The sequence below is a fragment of the Fusarium pseudograminearum genome, chromosome 3, assembly GCF_000303195.2.
Source record: "Fusarium pseudograminearum CS3096 chromosome 3, whole genome shotgun sequence".
NCBI classification, from domain to species: domain Eukaryota; kingdom Fungi; phylum Ascomycota; class Sordariomycetes; order Hypocreales; family Nectriaceae; genus Fusarium; species Fusarium pseudograminearum.
The window spans coordinates 7,251,740-7,266,485 of record NC_031953.1 but is presented as its reverse complement, the minus strand read 5'-3'; the positions used below and the strand labels follow the sequence as shown (position 1 = coordinate 7,266,485).

At 47.4% G+C, this 14,746-nt stretch overlaps 8 protein-coding genes across 8 annotated transcripts, besides 1 other annotated feature; 5 read left to right on the top strand and 3 right to left on the bottom strand.

Moving 5' to 3' along the window:
* Positions 1–611: 611 nt before the first annotated feature.
* Positions 612–1,840, top strand: FPSE_06364 (uncharacterized protein; the record flags this gene model as incomplete). The annotated part of the gene is made up of 2 exons (XM_009259482.1): positions 612–1,464; positions 1,515–1,840. 2 exons carry the CDS (start codon positions 612–614, stop codon positions 1,838–1,840), a joined length of 1,179 nt encoding a protein of 392 aa, XP_009257757.1.
* A 40-nt stretch (positions 1,841–1,880) lies between these two features.
* On the bottom strand, positions 1,881–2,258 carry FPSE_06365 (uncharacterized protein; the record flags this gene model as incomplete). Its single annotated transcript, XM_009259483.1, has 2 exons — positions 1,881–1,987; positions 2,078–2,258. The coding sequence occupies 2 exons, from the start codon at positions 2,256–2,258 to the stop codon at positions 1,881–1,883; spliced, it is 288 nt and encodes a 95-aa protein (XP_009257758.1).
* A 905-nt stretch (positions 2,259–3,163) lies between these two features.
* Positions 3,164–4,567, top strand: FPSE_06366 (uncharacterized protein; the record flags this gene model as incomplete). Its single annotated transcript, XM_009259484.1, has 1 exon — positions 3,164–4,567. One exon carries the CDS (start codon positions 3,164–3,166, stop codon positions 4,565–4,567), a length of 1,404 nt encoding a protein of 467 aa, XP_009257759.1.
* Positions 4,568–4,700: 133 nt separating this feature from the next.
* FPSE_06367 (uncharacterized protein) lies at positions 4,701–5,982 on the bottom strand (the record flags this gene model as incomplete). Its single annotated transcript, XM_009259485.1, has 3 exons — positions 4,701–5,039; positions 5,089–5,563; positions 5,612–5,982. The coding sequence occupies 3 exons, from the start codon at positions 5,980–5,982 to the stop codon at positions 4,701–4,703; spliced, it is 1,185 nt and encodes a 394-aa protein (XP_009257760.1).
* A 1,554-nt stretch (positions 5,983–7,536) lies between these two features.
* FPSE_06368 (uncharacterized protein) lies at positions 7,537–8,612 on the top strand (the record flags this gene model as incomplete). The annotated part of the gene is made up of 3 exons (XM_009259486.1): positions 7,537–7,761; positions 7,806–8,287; positions 8,339–8,612. The coding sequence occupies 3 exons, from the start codon at positions 7,537–7,539 to the stop codon at positions 8,610–8,612; spliced, it is 981 nt and encodes a 326-aa protein (XP_009257761.1).
* Positions 8,613–9,146: 534 nt separating this feature from the next.
* FPSE_06369 (uncharacterized protein) lies at positions 9,147–11,272 on the top strand (the record flags this gene model as incomplete). The annotated part of the gene is made up of 4 exons (XM_009259487.1): positions 9,147–9,287; positions 9,340–10,309; positions 10,360–10,836; positions 10,890–11,272. The coding sequence occupies 4 exons, from the start codon at positions 9,147–9,149 to the stop codon at positions 11,270–11,272; spliced, it is 1,971 nt and encodes a 656-aa protein (XP_009257762.1).
* Positions 11,273–11,763: 491 nt separating this feature from the next.
* On the top strand, positions 11,764–12,645 carry FPSE_06370 (uncharacterized protein; the record flags this gene model as incomplete). Its single annotated transcript, XM_009259488.1, has 1 exon — positions 11,764–12,645. The coding sequence occupies one exon, from the start codon at positions 11,764–11,766 to the stop codon at positions 12,643–12,645; it is 882 nt and encodes a 293-aa protein (XP_009257763.1).
* Positions 12,646–12,653: 8 nt separating this feature from the next.
* Positions 12,654–12,689: a repeat region.
* Positions 12,690–12,962: 273 nt separating this feature from the next.
* On the bottom strand, positions 12,963–14,199 carry FPSE_06371 (uncharacterized protein; the record flags this gene model as incomplete). The annotated part of the gene is made up of 2 exons (XM_009259489.1): positions 12,963–13,590; positions 13,643–14,199. 2 exons carry the CDS (start codon positions 14,197–14,199, stop codon positions 12,963–12,965), a joined length of 1,185 nt encoding a protein of 394 aa, XP_009257764.1.
* Positions 14,200–14,746: the final 547 nt, after the last annotated feature.

Here is a 14,746-nt window from a genome sequence, read left to right as displayed (position 1 = left end):
TATTATTGTACCTACGATTTAAAGCTGGGGACGGAGCAACTTTCAAACGCCCGAACTCCCCAGGTCCAAACTCAACGGTAAACGGCTTCCGTAAATTTGTTACGTTAAAGAATTGAGTCCACCTTTAACCCACTTCAGCTAGTGAGTTAGCAAAGTCATGCGAAAATTAAACTTATAGGATACGATGAGAGCTTCCAGCTTTGTCCGTCAGTCAAACCTACTCGACGGTTAAACGACACTCAAGGCTAAAACGTAAGTGTCTCACGCAAGTAATCGCATTCTTCCATCTCACTTCCTTGGCTGCTCCCATTTTCTTTTTCTATTTCCGGCTGTGAGCCAAGCCTCTCCTTTCCGGGATTCTGCCCTTCTCCACGGTAAAATCTGGATGGCACCCACTGTGCCTAAATCCGGCCACAGAGATGAACGCTCCTCGGGGAACAGGCCCAGTCATTGGTATAAACGCGTGAATCCCCGTAGAGTTTTCTTCGTTTTGCGCATCGAGAAAACCTTGTTTTCCACGATCCCTTAGTTCTTTCAGTCACGCCTTAAGACACAAGTCCATGCTTTTGTCGCTGGCAGCCACTCTTTTCACAAATAATTAATTATTCATCATGGTTCGTTTTCTCGCCAGCTTGACGGCCTTCCTCGGCTCCAAGGGTTCGCCTACGCCCGATGTCCAGGACTGCACGGGCACTAATGCCATCAGCATGAGGTGTGCCTCTGCCGAGGTCCCCTACATGCGAGATTTCTTCTACGTTGGTGGTCGCTCCGTCAAAGCTGCTTCTGGTAACATTACGGTCGATCAAGTTTACGTGGAGAAACTCACGCCAGCTGGGGGAGTCATTCAAAAGAACCCTCTTGTTTTCTTTCACGGTGGTGGTCTTTCGGGAAGCACGTGGCTCAACACGCCTGACGGTCGCGAGGGCTGGGCCAGCTATTTCATCAAGAAGGGATACGCTGTGTACTTGGTCGATAACAACTCTGTCGGTCGCAGCTCCGAGAATGATATCGCGGGCTATCCTATGGCCTCTGGATCGGCTACTGAGACTGTTATGAAGTTTTTTACGTCGCCTGAAAACTACGAAACTTATCCTCAGGCCAAGCTTCACACACAGTGGCCCGGTACCGGAGCCGATGGTGATCCTGTTTATGATCAGTTTAAGAAATCTCTGATCCCACTCACTACCAACTTTGTCGGCCAGGAGAACGCTCTCCGCGCGGCTGGCTGTGAGATGCTTTCTCTGCTAGGCCAAAAGGCTTTCCTTATTTCTCATTCGCTGGGAAGCAGAAATCCCCTTCTTCTTTCTAACGACTGCCCTGAGTACATCGCTGGTAGCATCAACCTTGAAGCGGCTACTTCGCCTTTCTGGTCCTACGCAGAGGGCCTTGGCGGTTTCGCAGCATCCCCTTGGGGACTGACCAACACACCGGTCACTTATGACCCTCCTGTCAAGGACCCATCCGGTAAGTCAGCTCACCACCATTTGCTGTTTTGTCTAACCACGAGTCTACAGAATTAAAGCACGAATCGGTTGGAAACGAAACACTGGCTCATCGTAACTGCTACCTTCAAGTTAAACCTGCGCGCAAGCTTCCTCAGATCAACAAGGTTCCCTACCTCCTTCTGACTGGCGAAGCTTCTGTCCATGTCACATATGATCACTGCGCGGTTGACTTCCTCAAGCAAGCAGGTGGCAAGCCTGAATGGATCAAGCTGGCTGATTGGGGTATCAAGGGTAATGGTCACTTTTTGCACGTTGAGAAGAACAATCTCCAAATTGCTGCCATTGCAGATGCTTGGATTCGGGGTCGGCTGGTGAAGTCTAAATTGGGTGTTTAAAAAGGGTAGCCACTTCGTAGTATATCGAATTTATAGTGTTTCAACCTCGACCAGCATCCTCCCTTTCTTTCTTCATCTTCTGCACGATTTCCTCAGTGTCGCGCTCGATGATCGCCAGCATGTCGTCGATCGACATGGCATCAATTTCTAGACAAATTAGGTAGTTAGTACCTGGGTCTCTTGGTTTCAAAAGCTGCGCAAGGAAGGAGAGAGTGTGCAGCTCTGGTAGGTACTTACCTGCGTCGGTTGGGCCAGAGGCCACGACGGCAGGAATTTTCTTCTCCTCTTTCTCAAAAGGGAGGAACTCAGCAGCAGAAACGCACTCATCTTCCTCTACAGGAAGGGCAAAGACAAGGACAGGGACTTGTTCCCCGTTGGGGGCCGTGACTGTGAAAACGGGTCTTTCAACACGCGCCATTGTGATTTGAATAGATGTGGAGGAGGAAAGAACAGAGGCAACGGGAAAAGGGGATTTTATCGCGTGGGCAGGGCACTTTTTACAGTGACGTACGTGATTCAGGCAGTCACTGATCACGCGCTCCTTCCTTCCATTCAATTTGGAAAGAACAGATGATGCCTAGGCTAGTGCCTACCGTAAGGTGAGTTTGTTAGGGGCAGTAGCATTCTCAAAAGGAAAGAAACGACCATCCGTGGATAAAGAAGAGCTCAACTCTCGATAAAATATCCCCTGTAGCAGCAGGTAACGGAGGACTTGAGTCAATTCAGGGTCCAGTCAATAATGACCCAAAGCGTGCAAATCTCTTCTGTTGCCGGAAGTATTCATAACAAAAATAATCGTTATGCAATAGCTTCAGGCCATCAGATTCAAAGTTATAATCGGCAAAAATGAAATCTTTGATGAGACTGGGACTCGAACCCAGGAGGATTGCTCCACCAGGAAATTGGTGTTAAGGTTGACCTTAACCTGGCGCCATAACCAACTCGGCCATCTCACCCAAGCTAGTGCTGTTGGATAGGAGTCTCGAATTAGGCACTGAGTAGCCGCTAGCTTTGCTACCTCGAGCTGCGAGGTGAAAATAACCTCGTATTGAAATTGTGATACAAAAATGAAGCATTGCTCTTTGTGCTTTCATAAATAATCCACCAAGAGGTTGGCATAACTCCAGGACGGATTTAGTGCTGACTGGTGCATACACGCCCTGTATTTGCGGCGTCTGTTGCTGCCTGAAAACCAGGGTCCACTCAATAAGACAACAACAAGAGCTGGAGTGCCTACAGCCTCAACCACCCTTCTTACATCATCTCAACTCGCCCAATATCATTCAACCCTTTCGTACTCACGTCCCATACTATTCAGTCAAAATGGAAAAGGTGCCTAGCGAAGTCTTCGACTTGATAATCAGCGAACTGGTTGATGGTTGGACCGTTGATGACCTCTGCCGAGCTCGCCTTGTCTGCCGCAGTTGGAATCAACACGCCATAAAACACCTCTTTGGTACAGTCACACTTTACAACAGAGACAAGACGATAGACAATGATTTCCAGTCGTGGAACAACTTGATGAGCCTACAGGTTGTTAAAGACAACGCGCACCGTGTCATCATTGAAACTTGCCCTCCTAATCTACGCAAAGGCCACCTCAGATGGGACCTGTGGGAAGAAGAAGGCCGATGGCCTGAGTTCACGTCTGCCATTGATAGAATCATCGACCTTGATCACTTGCAGGCGATTGAAGTGCGGTTCTCGTCTGAATGTCGCGGGTTTGATGAGTCTGCTGCTGCTTATTACAGAGGCAACGACGATCGAGAGATGAGGAGTGCTCGTGAAGCTGCATTGAAGGCTGTCTACAAGGCAGTGCAACAGAGAGAAGAACGAAGCCTCCAAGATGGGGCTGAGATATCACCGATCCGAGAGCTGAACTTATGCAACCTCCAGAATACTCATCCGCCAGAGGGACTGGTGAATGGCCTTTTCAAGGATGTGGAACGTTTACATATCCGGATGCTAGATGAACAAAACGAAGGGGAAGACCTTGGTGATTTCGAACTTGCAGAGAGATTCGACTTTGACCATATTCTCGAACACGAAATACTGGTACCGATCATGGACCAACTGGTGGAACTTAATCTCTCGTCTCATTACGAATGGGGTTTGTTGCCAGCACGATTTGAGGGCAAGGAGCTTAAGTTTCTGAACCTCAAAACACTAAGGTTGGGGAACTTTGTCATCGGCCACTTCGATCAACTCGAATGGATTTTTGACCAAAAGTCCCTGACATGTCTTCGACTACACGAATGTCAGATAGTCACCCATTTCCACTTTCTGGAATCCACAGTACGAGAGTGGGAGATAAACACCAGCGACTGGGAGCAATTTGATGGTGGACCGTGGTTCATTGACCATCCCTACACCGACAGCGAATTTTGGACCTTTGACTTGAAGTGGAAGAACGTATTCGATCAGATTAGCAAGTCTCTACCGAAACTGGCCGAGTTTGGCGTGACTTGGGGTTATAGCTACGACTGGTATTCTGATATGCACTGTGCACCTCCTAGCGACGTTATGACATCGCGCTATACGACGTTTGACATGTCAGCTATGCCTTGGGCTTTTACTGCAGAGTTTGGAGAGGGATTTCAAAATGATGAGGATGGGCAGGAGAGTTCTTTGGAGTTTCATGATCGTACTTATGGGGAGGATGCTCGGGCATTGAATGATTTGCTCCAGGCGACGTTCGAGAGACGACGACAGCCTAGATACGTCTAGTCTAGGGACAATGATGAATATGTAATGAGTTTTTGTATTTGAAGAATTTACATCTGAAGGTAGGTAGTCACTGATACGATATAGCATCTAAATAGTCCTCATTCCAAGCAAGAGAGAACCCTCAATAATAACCTCACTCATCCCAAACAGTAGCAACAACATCTCCTGTAAGCTTAATCTGCGCCAACTTTCCACCTTCCGCCTCGGTGACAATCTTGCCTGTCTGGACATCACGCTTCCAGATAACAACAGTTTGATTGACCTGGTGACCAACAGCAATCTTGTCACCAGCTTTGTTGAAAGAGAACTGGCGTGGAAGCCAACCTCCTGATGGAGCCGCCTGTACTGGCTCAAGAGTACCGTTGTCTTTGATCAAGAATGTGGTAAGGGTGTCTGAAGGACCAGAGCGCGCTTCGATGGAAGTGGCGAATGACTTTTCGCGGTTCGAAACTACAACGAATCGTTCATCGGGCTATACATGGTCAGTTTTTACTAGACAATCGCTGCTGGGCACAACTTACACTCATGGCAATCTCGCTAATGGGAGCCGTGTTGGGAGGGAATTTGGCATTGAGAGATGTAATCTCAAAGACCTTGGTAAAAGTAAGACCCATGCGAGTGTACGTGACTCTGTAAGAGTACACCTTTTGGTCAAGTTCACCATTGAAGATGAAAAAGGTTTCACCGCTCTTCATGACCTTGAAGAACCCGTGTCGGGGTCCGGAACCAGCGGGAGCTTTGAGGGCACCCACTTCAGCGATGGGAGCAAGCTTGTCCTTATCGAAAGACCAGACGCGGCAAACATCACCACCAAGATCAGGTGTGATGACATACTTTCCAGTTGGATCGATGATGACGTGGTGGAGATGAGCTGCCTCTTGTCGTGATGGGATGGGGCCTATCTTGTCGATCTTTGACGTGACTTGTTGGAGTTGCTCAGTTCCTGGGAGAGCGCCTTGTTCACCAACAGCGAATACTGCTGCGGTACCTGAATCGCTTCTATTTGTTAGTCTTTGACACTGTAACATTTCCGCTATTACTTACTAGGCTGCACTAAAGTATCCGCGCTTTCCCTTGTTTCCAGTAATGATCTCGCCAGCCACCCCGCCCGAAGGTGCTTTGACCCTTGCAACGGTCTTCAAAGCACCATTGTTTCCAATCGTGAACGAGTTTAGCGAGCCAGTCTGACGGCCACGGTCAAGGCAGTAAAGCACATTGTTCTTCTTGTCCAACGTCAACCAAGACGGGCCAGGCTGACAATCGCGCGAAACTGAAGAGACAGCGAGATTGTAGCCGTTTTGCGCCTCGGTCAACTTGAGCGTGCTGAGGTTACCGCCATAATCCGCGACGAAAAGATTAGCGGCGTTTGTCAACGCGGCCGAACCGAGAACTACTCCCAATGTCTTGGAGTGCATTGTAACGACTGTTTTTCCGTGAAAGATAATTGAAGAGAAATGAGACTTCCAAGGGGAGGTTGTTCGACCGCTACTTAAAGTAAATCATAATCACCCATGTCTAGGATTAATTATGCGGGCGTTTCATTGACAAGATGGTCCCCGGAAAGGTAAAAACATATCCTCCAATCATCTGGGGTAATCGGTAGTCTACGTCCCGTGTTCCTATTCGGATTAATCTTGTTCTATTTGAAACACTCCATTGTCCAAATTGTGCGTTATCCGTGCTGATCTTTTCCGACCCCAGCTTTTCCGCGGAAGGTTATAATTTAGCCTAAGCTGTGGGCATTAACGGAGGAGGTATATATGGGGATGTTGGACTCTGGAGATTGAAAATTGAATAAAAAATGATACAAGGACACATGGCCGCAAATTGCTAAACTTGGTACGTTGAACTACCTCATGTTGTGGTGCGTGGTTGAAAAGTTTGAGACCAGATAAGGTTAAAGTTTATGTTAAGATGACAGGGTGAATGGAACACTGACAGAATTATGCAGTAACTATCGAAGCTTGTTATTCACACAACCTACTCATCTCATGATACGACCTTCAAAACAGTGAACATACTTAACCCATCAGAGTGATATTGGGCAAAAAGAATGATCATGCTGGGGATCGAACCCAGAATCTTCTGATTCGTAGTCAGACGCCTTGCCATTGGGCCACACGACCTTGTCTCTTGCTGACTAATGAAAGGCTCTCTGCAAAAAGTTGTCATGAGCAGCGTTGGATGCTGTGGTAATGTTTACTTGAATCTCGTACTCCAAAGTTCTAGTGCTACTTCGAGAGATTATTATAGAATAGATTTTAAGCAGAGGTTATCATCTAGTCTCCGAATTGGAACCAAGTTCTTACTTGATCTCAAAGTTAAACCAGGCGGAGTGCCATTCCTTTATGCTGATATGCCAACCATAAGACATTTAGCTACAAGTCAAATCAGACTCAAACTTTCGTGAAAGGAGACTATTCACAGCGATTTATTACAACGTAGAGATTAGGTATAAACAAACTTGAATACAATTTTACTGATCTTGGCTGCTGATTCTCCAGTGCTAATACGACATTGTAAATTTTATACATTACCCTAGACACCTGGTCAAGAGAGATTGACGTCATGACAACAAAACACATGAGACAAAGTAAATTGAGGCACTGCAGTCTAGAAGTGATTATGAAAGCATGTTCACCGTCTTTGTCTCGTCGGTAGTTGGTATTGCGCTTGATCTTGGCGCTTGATCTGCCGTGTCTACATACCAGGGACTGCCCCCGCTAACAGTGGCCCGCGACGAGTCATAGAGGCTTAGAAGTTGCTTATTCAATTTCATCGGTTACTGACGTAACCCGGCTCGGATACAAAACACCCTAAAACTGTTGACCCGATGCCGTTCCCTATATCCGACCTCACTTGATTGCGTCTCTTTCACATGTACAACCGTCAGAACGCGGGGTTATTTCGTTGATATAAACGGAAAGAAGCAATTGTTGACAATCGAAACGACTCCAACCATCTCCATCATGGCAGCGCCGGTCAACCTGAAAGATCTCACGATCGATAACATCACTGAGAATGTCCATGCCATCAACTCACAGTGCAGCAGCTTGCGCTTAAAGTACATCCTGGAGCGGGTTGTTACGCATCTTCATGACTTGGCAAGGGAAACGAGACTCACTACAGATGAGTGGATGACAGCTATCCAATTCTTGACACAAGTCGGTCAAATCTGTACAGATGTTAGACAGGTATGTATCAGTACCCGACTGATGAATCGAGCTGACCTTGGCAGGAATTCATCTTGTTGTCCGACATTCTCGGCCTTTCTCTCTTGGTCGATTCAATTGACCACCCCAAGCCAAAAGGCAGCACTGAAGGCACTGTCCTGGGCCCTTTCCACACCCACGAGGCCGAACACGTCGGAGAGGGTAGTCTTATTTCTCACGACCCAGACGGAGAGCCTCTTCTTGTTCTGTGCACCGTGAAGGACATCAACGGTGCACCAATTGGAGGGGCCAGTATCGATGTGTGGGAGACCGACTCGAAAGGCTTCTATGATGTACAGCACGCGGACAGAGACGGCCCTGACGGCCGAGCTGTGCTGAAGAGTGACAGCGAGGGTAATTTTTGGTTCAAGGCTATTGTTCCTGTGCCGTATCCTATCCCGCACGACGGACCGGTCGGAAAGTTACTCAAAGTGTTGGGGCGTCATCCGTACCGACCGAGCCACATGCACTTTATGTTTAAGAAGGACGGATATGATCCTCTGATCACGTAAGAGCATTACCCATAACAACTTGACGAAAGGTAGCTAACATATTACAGTGCACTTTACCTCAAAGACGATCCTTATGAATCCACCGACGCAGTCTTTGGCGTCAAGGATTCTCTCGTCGTCTCGATCCAAAAAGTTACAGATGAGGAGATGGCAAAGAAATATGATGTGAAAATAGGCTCTGCTTTGATGACTTATGACTTTGTCTTGGTTACGGAAAAGGCGGCTGCTGAACTGCGAAGGAAGAAGGCAGAGGAGGCAATGGCTGGGCTTGGTCGAAGCTTTAAGTTTATTGATGACCTGCCCGTGCCTGATGTAGATTAAACAAGATTAGCTACTAACATTGACGCAATGAATATTGATAGCACTGCGAGTTGAACGAAGACACCTTTGTATTTCCATGATATCCTTGTTTAAATTTGAGTGTAGACAGTTATCAAGATAAAATAGAATTACGCTGAAAATTAGGAACTATCTTCATCTCTTGGAATGATTGACCGAGTTCTCCAAACTCGCGATGCTGTAATTATACGATGCTACGGTGTTGCAAGAAACGCGTAGGTAAACCATGAACAACCGTTCACTTCCAACATCCTGCAGTGACTTCACCGAACAATAAAAGCCACTGCTACCCCGCTCCGCAAACTTCGGCAGTCCTCAATTGCCGAAGCAGCAAAAGATCGGCGATTCGGAAATAGCGTGTGAAATGGGTCTCGCTACCTTGATTTTGTAAGTTTTGGTCAGCGTTTGTCAAACTGCCAGCTCCACTTCTCCTGGCAAGACCCAAAACGTAGTAGTTAAATTCTGCAAGATGCCGGCAGGTTTGCAACACCATCTTTCTCAGTATAATCTCACATCATGCCTGTCTTTCAAGAAACTTCCAGCTCGGCGAGGGATCTTAGGATCTTGCCTTCGCGGGCCCTTCCACTGCCTCGACTTTCTGAAAAGCCGGATTGTACGAATACGTCTGAGGAGCAGCGTGAAGTTGTTGTCATAGGCGTGAGTACAACCCCAATCGTGGAACTTGTCTCACGACTAACTCTATGTATAGGCTGGACCAAGCGGGCTTTTCCTTACTCTCCTTCTGGCAAGATATGGCCTTGGAGATTCCTCGCTTCTGTGCTTGGACTCCAAGCCGGGCACACTCAAGGCAGGTCAAGCAGACGGCCTACAACCACGAACTCTCGAGGTCTTCCAAAGCCTGGGGATAGCAAGCGAACTCATTGGCGAGGGATGTCACATGGAAGAAGTCGCTTTCTGGAATCCTTCGAGCAACGGCAAAGGCATCGAAAGAACAAGCTTCACACCTGATGTCAACGTCCCAGCTCGCTTCCCATTCGAAGTCACCATCCACCAAGGCCGCATTGAACGCATCCTCGAGGAAAATCTCCATCTTTACACAGGCAAAGAAACAATCCGACGATCACATCATTTCTTAGAGTACATAGTCGACGAGACCAATCCCGAGTTTCCCATCGTGGTCAAGTATGAACATGACCTACCCGATGGATCAACAAAACAGAAGACTGTTCGAACAAAGTACTTGATTGGCGCAGACGGCGCACGCTCCAAGGTGCGGAAATGCATGGGTCTTGAACTCGAAGGCGAAACAACTGATCACATCTGGGGTGTGTGCGATTTCGTCGCTGATACAAACTTTCCTGATATTCGAAACCGCTCTGCAGTTCATTCAGATGCAGGTTCTGTCATGATCATCCCACGAGAGCAGATCGCGACGGGCGAGTATCTCACTCGACTATACGTCCAAGTACCTGGCGAAGTTGAAGCGACTCAGGATGCAGGTATGGATAAAAAGTCTGCTGATAAAAAGAGACGAGGCGCTGTTACTCTTGATTACATCTTTGAACAAGCGCGAGCTGTGTTTGCGCCTTATGAGATTAAGATCAAGGAGGGGACAGAGCCGGATTGGTGGGCTGCGTACCAAATTGGGCAGCGCATGGCACCCAACTTTTCTGCCAAGACCTTTGATGGTCTGGATAGAGTGTTTATTGTTGGAGATGGTGAGTATCCTCGAACGATGAAGTGTTATCGACTCTGCTAACAGTCAAAGCCTGCCACACACATAGTCCCAAGGCCGGACAAGGAATGAATGTGTCAATGATGGATTCCTTCAACCTGGCGTGGAAGCTTGTACACAGTCTCCACGGACTGACCCCTACGAGCCCAGACTCAGCAGATCCTATCCTCGAGACATTCTCACCCGAAAGAATGGATGTAGCTCGGCAGCTCATCGAATTTGACACAAAGTTCTCGCACATGTTCTCCGGTCGCATCGGCTCAGCAGACGCCGAGACATCTGGTTTGACCCATGAAGAGTTCCTTCGCGTGTTTAGTGAAGGTAGTGGTTTCACCAGCGGTTGTGGTCTTCAATACAAGCCTGGAAGAATCGTGCAAGCCATGGATGAAGAGGCGCAAAAAGGTCTTTTCCGAGGAGATCCTCTATCGGGCGCGTTAACTCCGGGAAGGCGACTTCTTGATGTCGAATTGAAGCGCTATGCAGACGCGACGCACCGACATCTTCAAGATGGTATGTACACACACGAAAATGAGATGTCGCGCACAAGCTAACATGATTGATAGAAATGCCACCTACTGGTCGTTACTACCTACTTGTCTTTGCAAGCAACGACTTGCTGGATAAATCGGGCACATCCCAGTCAGCCTTACAATCAGCGATCGACATCATCAGCAAGTTCCCTCAAGGAACCATCAACCTTGTTGTCATCCACCCATTGACAACGCGCTTCGAATGGACCGATATTCCCGCGGGAGTTAAGAAGCTTGCTGAGATGCGAATATATGGATTGGCTAGAAAGGAGGACGCATATGAGACACTTGGGGTGTCCAAGGATGATGGAGTTATTGCTGTTGTCAGGCCTGATGGTTATGTTGGAATGATGGCGCCTTTGGCAGGAGCGGAGTCAGTTGGGAAGCATCTTCGTGGATGCTTGACTGCAGTTTAAACTACTATAGCTAGCTATAAGAATAAGGAATATTTCTTGCGACTTATGGTGTAGTGATGAAGTGTGATAGTACTAACCCCAAGCTCCGGAGGGATATCTCGGATACTTTATGCACCACGCGTTTTGGGTCGGCTGTGCTGGTAATCTCACGTCATGTTGGTTGTTAGACGCCAACTCGCCATGATGATTCGACCGCCAGGGATTGTATATATAGCTGCGGATAAGCTGCTGACGTATCTAGTGTCAACATGGTACTCCAAGTAAGCATAAGTATCAGGGAAAGCCATCCATCTGACGTGTCAAAGGATGTTAGCGGGAATTTCCAACTTTAACCGCTCATATCAAGACACACCCTTGATAATAAAAGTGTAGATGGTCCCCAAACAAGAATACAAAATAGTTCTCGATCCACTCAACCTTGGCTTCAAGTGCACATCATTCGTACTCATCTGGCATTTTAAGTCGCCACACCATTGCCTGAAGAAAGTCCAATGCCTTCTCACCCAGACTCCATAATATGTGCAACACTGCCGTCGGGTCGCAAAATCACCCACTCAGTCCACGAAAAATCACCAAATGACCCATGGATCATCATATCAAACAGCTTCGGCACAGACATCTCTCTTTCGGAACCCATTGCCGAACGCCTCGCCAAGTCGGGCTTCAGTGTTTTAAGCTATGATCATCCCGGCCACGGAAAAAGCAGTGCCTTGGAAGACGTCGACAATGTCATCTTTGAAGAAATGATTGATGGTATTGATGAACTACTGTATGTCATGAGAATTACTTCAGTCCGTGCCTGGATCGGTTTGTCACTCGGCGCAGCCAGCGGTGTTTACATGGCACGTCGAAACCCAGGACTTATCCAGAACTTGATCTACTGCGGTTGTCCGCCTGCGTCCCTAAGCGCGCTGGGGATTATGTCTCTCGAGATGATTGACAAGATGCGTGATGAGGCTGAGAAAGATGGAACCACGACTAATGTCATCCGCCACATGCATTACGGTTGGGCGAGTAAAGAATGGCTCGATGCGAACCCAGATCAGGATGAGAGGTTGAAAACTGCCAGTTCTACGTTGAGTATGGATGCTTGGCGAGCAATGATGACTTTGCAGAAGAATAACGACTTTGATATGCGACCTATGGTTCCTGACTTGATAAGAAATGATATGAGGATTATGCTTGTCAAAGGGGAGAATGACACGAGGATCAATCCATTTGTTGACATTATGAATGATATTATCATGAGGGCTGCGAAGGAAAAGGCTGTTGAGGAGAATGTCAAGATGGTCACTGTGCCCAATTCCGGACATGTCATGTATCTGCAGAATGAGGATTATTTCTGCAATGCTATTGATGATTTTATATACTAGATGTTTTCTATTATTATTTAAATTATTATTTAAACTATTATTTACTAGGAAGTTAAGTGTATCAAGTTATATGCAAATACTTAGCGCGAGGGTTATATCTGCACCACCTACCCTTAACAAACCCCGGCTCTAAGGAGACTAACTTAGTCTAGTTAATCATCTATCATTTAAAGCAGAATCAGACAAAAAAAAAAAAAAAGGGCATGAGAAGGTATCGGCATAACGCACATAAATAGGGTTACGTGGGTGAGTTTCATTCTTTTGGAATGTTTAGACGTGACAGCATACAATTCTGAGGATGCAAGGTTAAAAACTGCCTAGACCTCCAAGAGCCCTTTCTCTATGAGAGTTCTGGGCTCACTAGCCTCCAATTGCTCGATGTTCTCACGCTTCTGGCGGAAGTGCACCGGCCCGTACCGTAGCAGCTCTCCAAATGATCCAGGAATACAATCTTTTCCCTCGTTCTGGTCCCACAACGTTCCGAGATGTGGTGTGTAAGTCAGATTCTTCGCCCGTGTAACCTTCTGAAAGCTTGATCTTGTCAATAATCGCCATACGAGCTTGTACGCATCCTTGTAGGCTGTCGAATCCGGGTCAGCATCAAGGCGAGTAGTCAAGAGATTGTACATTCGAGGACCAATGCCATCGAAGCCCAAGGTTTTCTCGCCGCCCCAGACCTCGTTGAGCGAGTCAATACAGAGAACATTACGCTGCCAGTATTCAGAGCTTTTGAAGCCATCTCCCGTGTCGCGAATCAAGCACAAGCGTTGCCAGCACAAAACCTGGGCAATGTACTCTAGAAATTGAGGCACCGGCACACTCCAGTCCCAGTGAAAGTCCGTGGCGTCATCATAGCGTATATCCTTGATGAAACCCAGCAGGGGACTGTCGCTGATACCCTGCTGGTGGGTTCGACCATTCCACAAGTGCAGGAAGAGCTGGTGCCTGAGCCATGGACCATTAGCCTACCGCCCATCGCGTTCTCATTAATACTTACCATTTCTCTATGAAGATGTTGTTCTTCCGAGCGGCAATGAAGTGATTCGCGATCGTCTGGTCATACAGAACCGGCACCGCGATCTCGTACGGCGAATCTGGATCTGCAAGCAAGTCCCAGCAAATGCGATCGATGTGCCTAATCAAAAGGCACCCAACGTCCATACTTACACCCCCGTAGTGGTGAAGAAGCGGACCTCGGATGAAATCAGCAGAATGTTGCCCGGTATGGTGACCATCCATGGTTCCGCTCAGGAACGCCTCAGGCAACATGTCCCTATCAATAAACTTCAAGACGTGATTGGGAGAATTGGGTTTCATGTCAAGCACTCGAATAGTCCAATCGGCCCCGCAAATGCGCGCCCAGCCGATGACATTTCGCTTGCACCAGGAGGGCATAGAAAGTATACCTGAATCCCAAAAAGCCCAGATGTTCTTTTCGGAAGTTACAGGCCTGTACTGCTCTATAGAGGAGATAATCTCTTCGTCGGTTCCAACGTCAACCGGTTCAGTTGCCTCTAGTTCCGACTGATACTCAAGGGGTATAGCGAAATGCATGATGCGAGTTTGGATAAGAAGAACAGAAAAACAAGTATCCTTTTTCGAATAAGCTTTTGGAGGTGATGAATATCTTTTTTGTAAGTGTGCCCTACTCCTTTATAACTTTTTGCCCCTCGTGTTTTCATGCAGTTTGATACACCAGATATTTCTACTACGTAGTATAGCGTCTAAAATTCGCCATCTTCTAACTGCCGAGCCGAGAAAGCCCCTGCTAGCTAGTCCACTTACTGTTCTCTCTTCTCGTTTCCAAAAGTCCCTGCTGTAGATCCACACTTACTTTGAGGTTAACTTTTACAGGTTCCTTGTCAGTCAGGGCTCGCCTACTGCATATGCCGGTCAACATGCCCAGCTGAACCTTATATTACGGCAAGGCAAATAAACAGGGGACATCCCGTGTGAGCATTGGAGTCATAATGCTTGAAAAGTGTGATTTACGATGGAAACCTTATCATCAGGTATATGCCGGTTAGCATTTCAAAACTCTATGTGGGCTGTTGGCCTCGGACACGGCCCGTTTCATCCTGATTCCGCGGTAGTCCCGTAG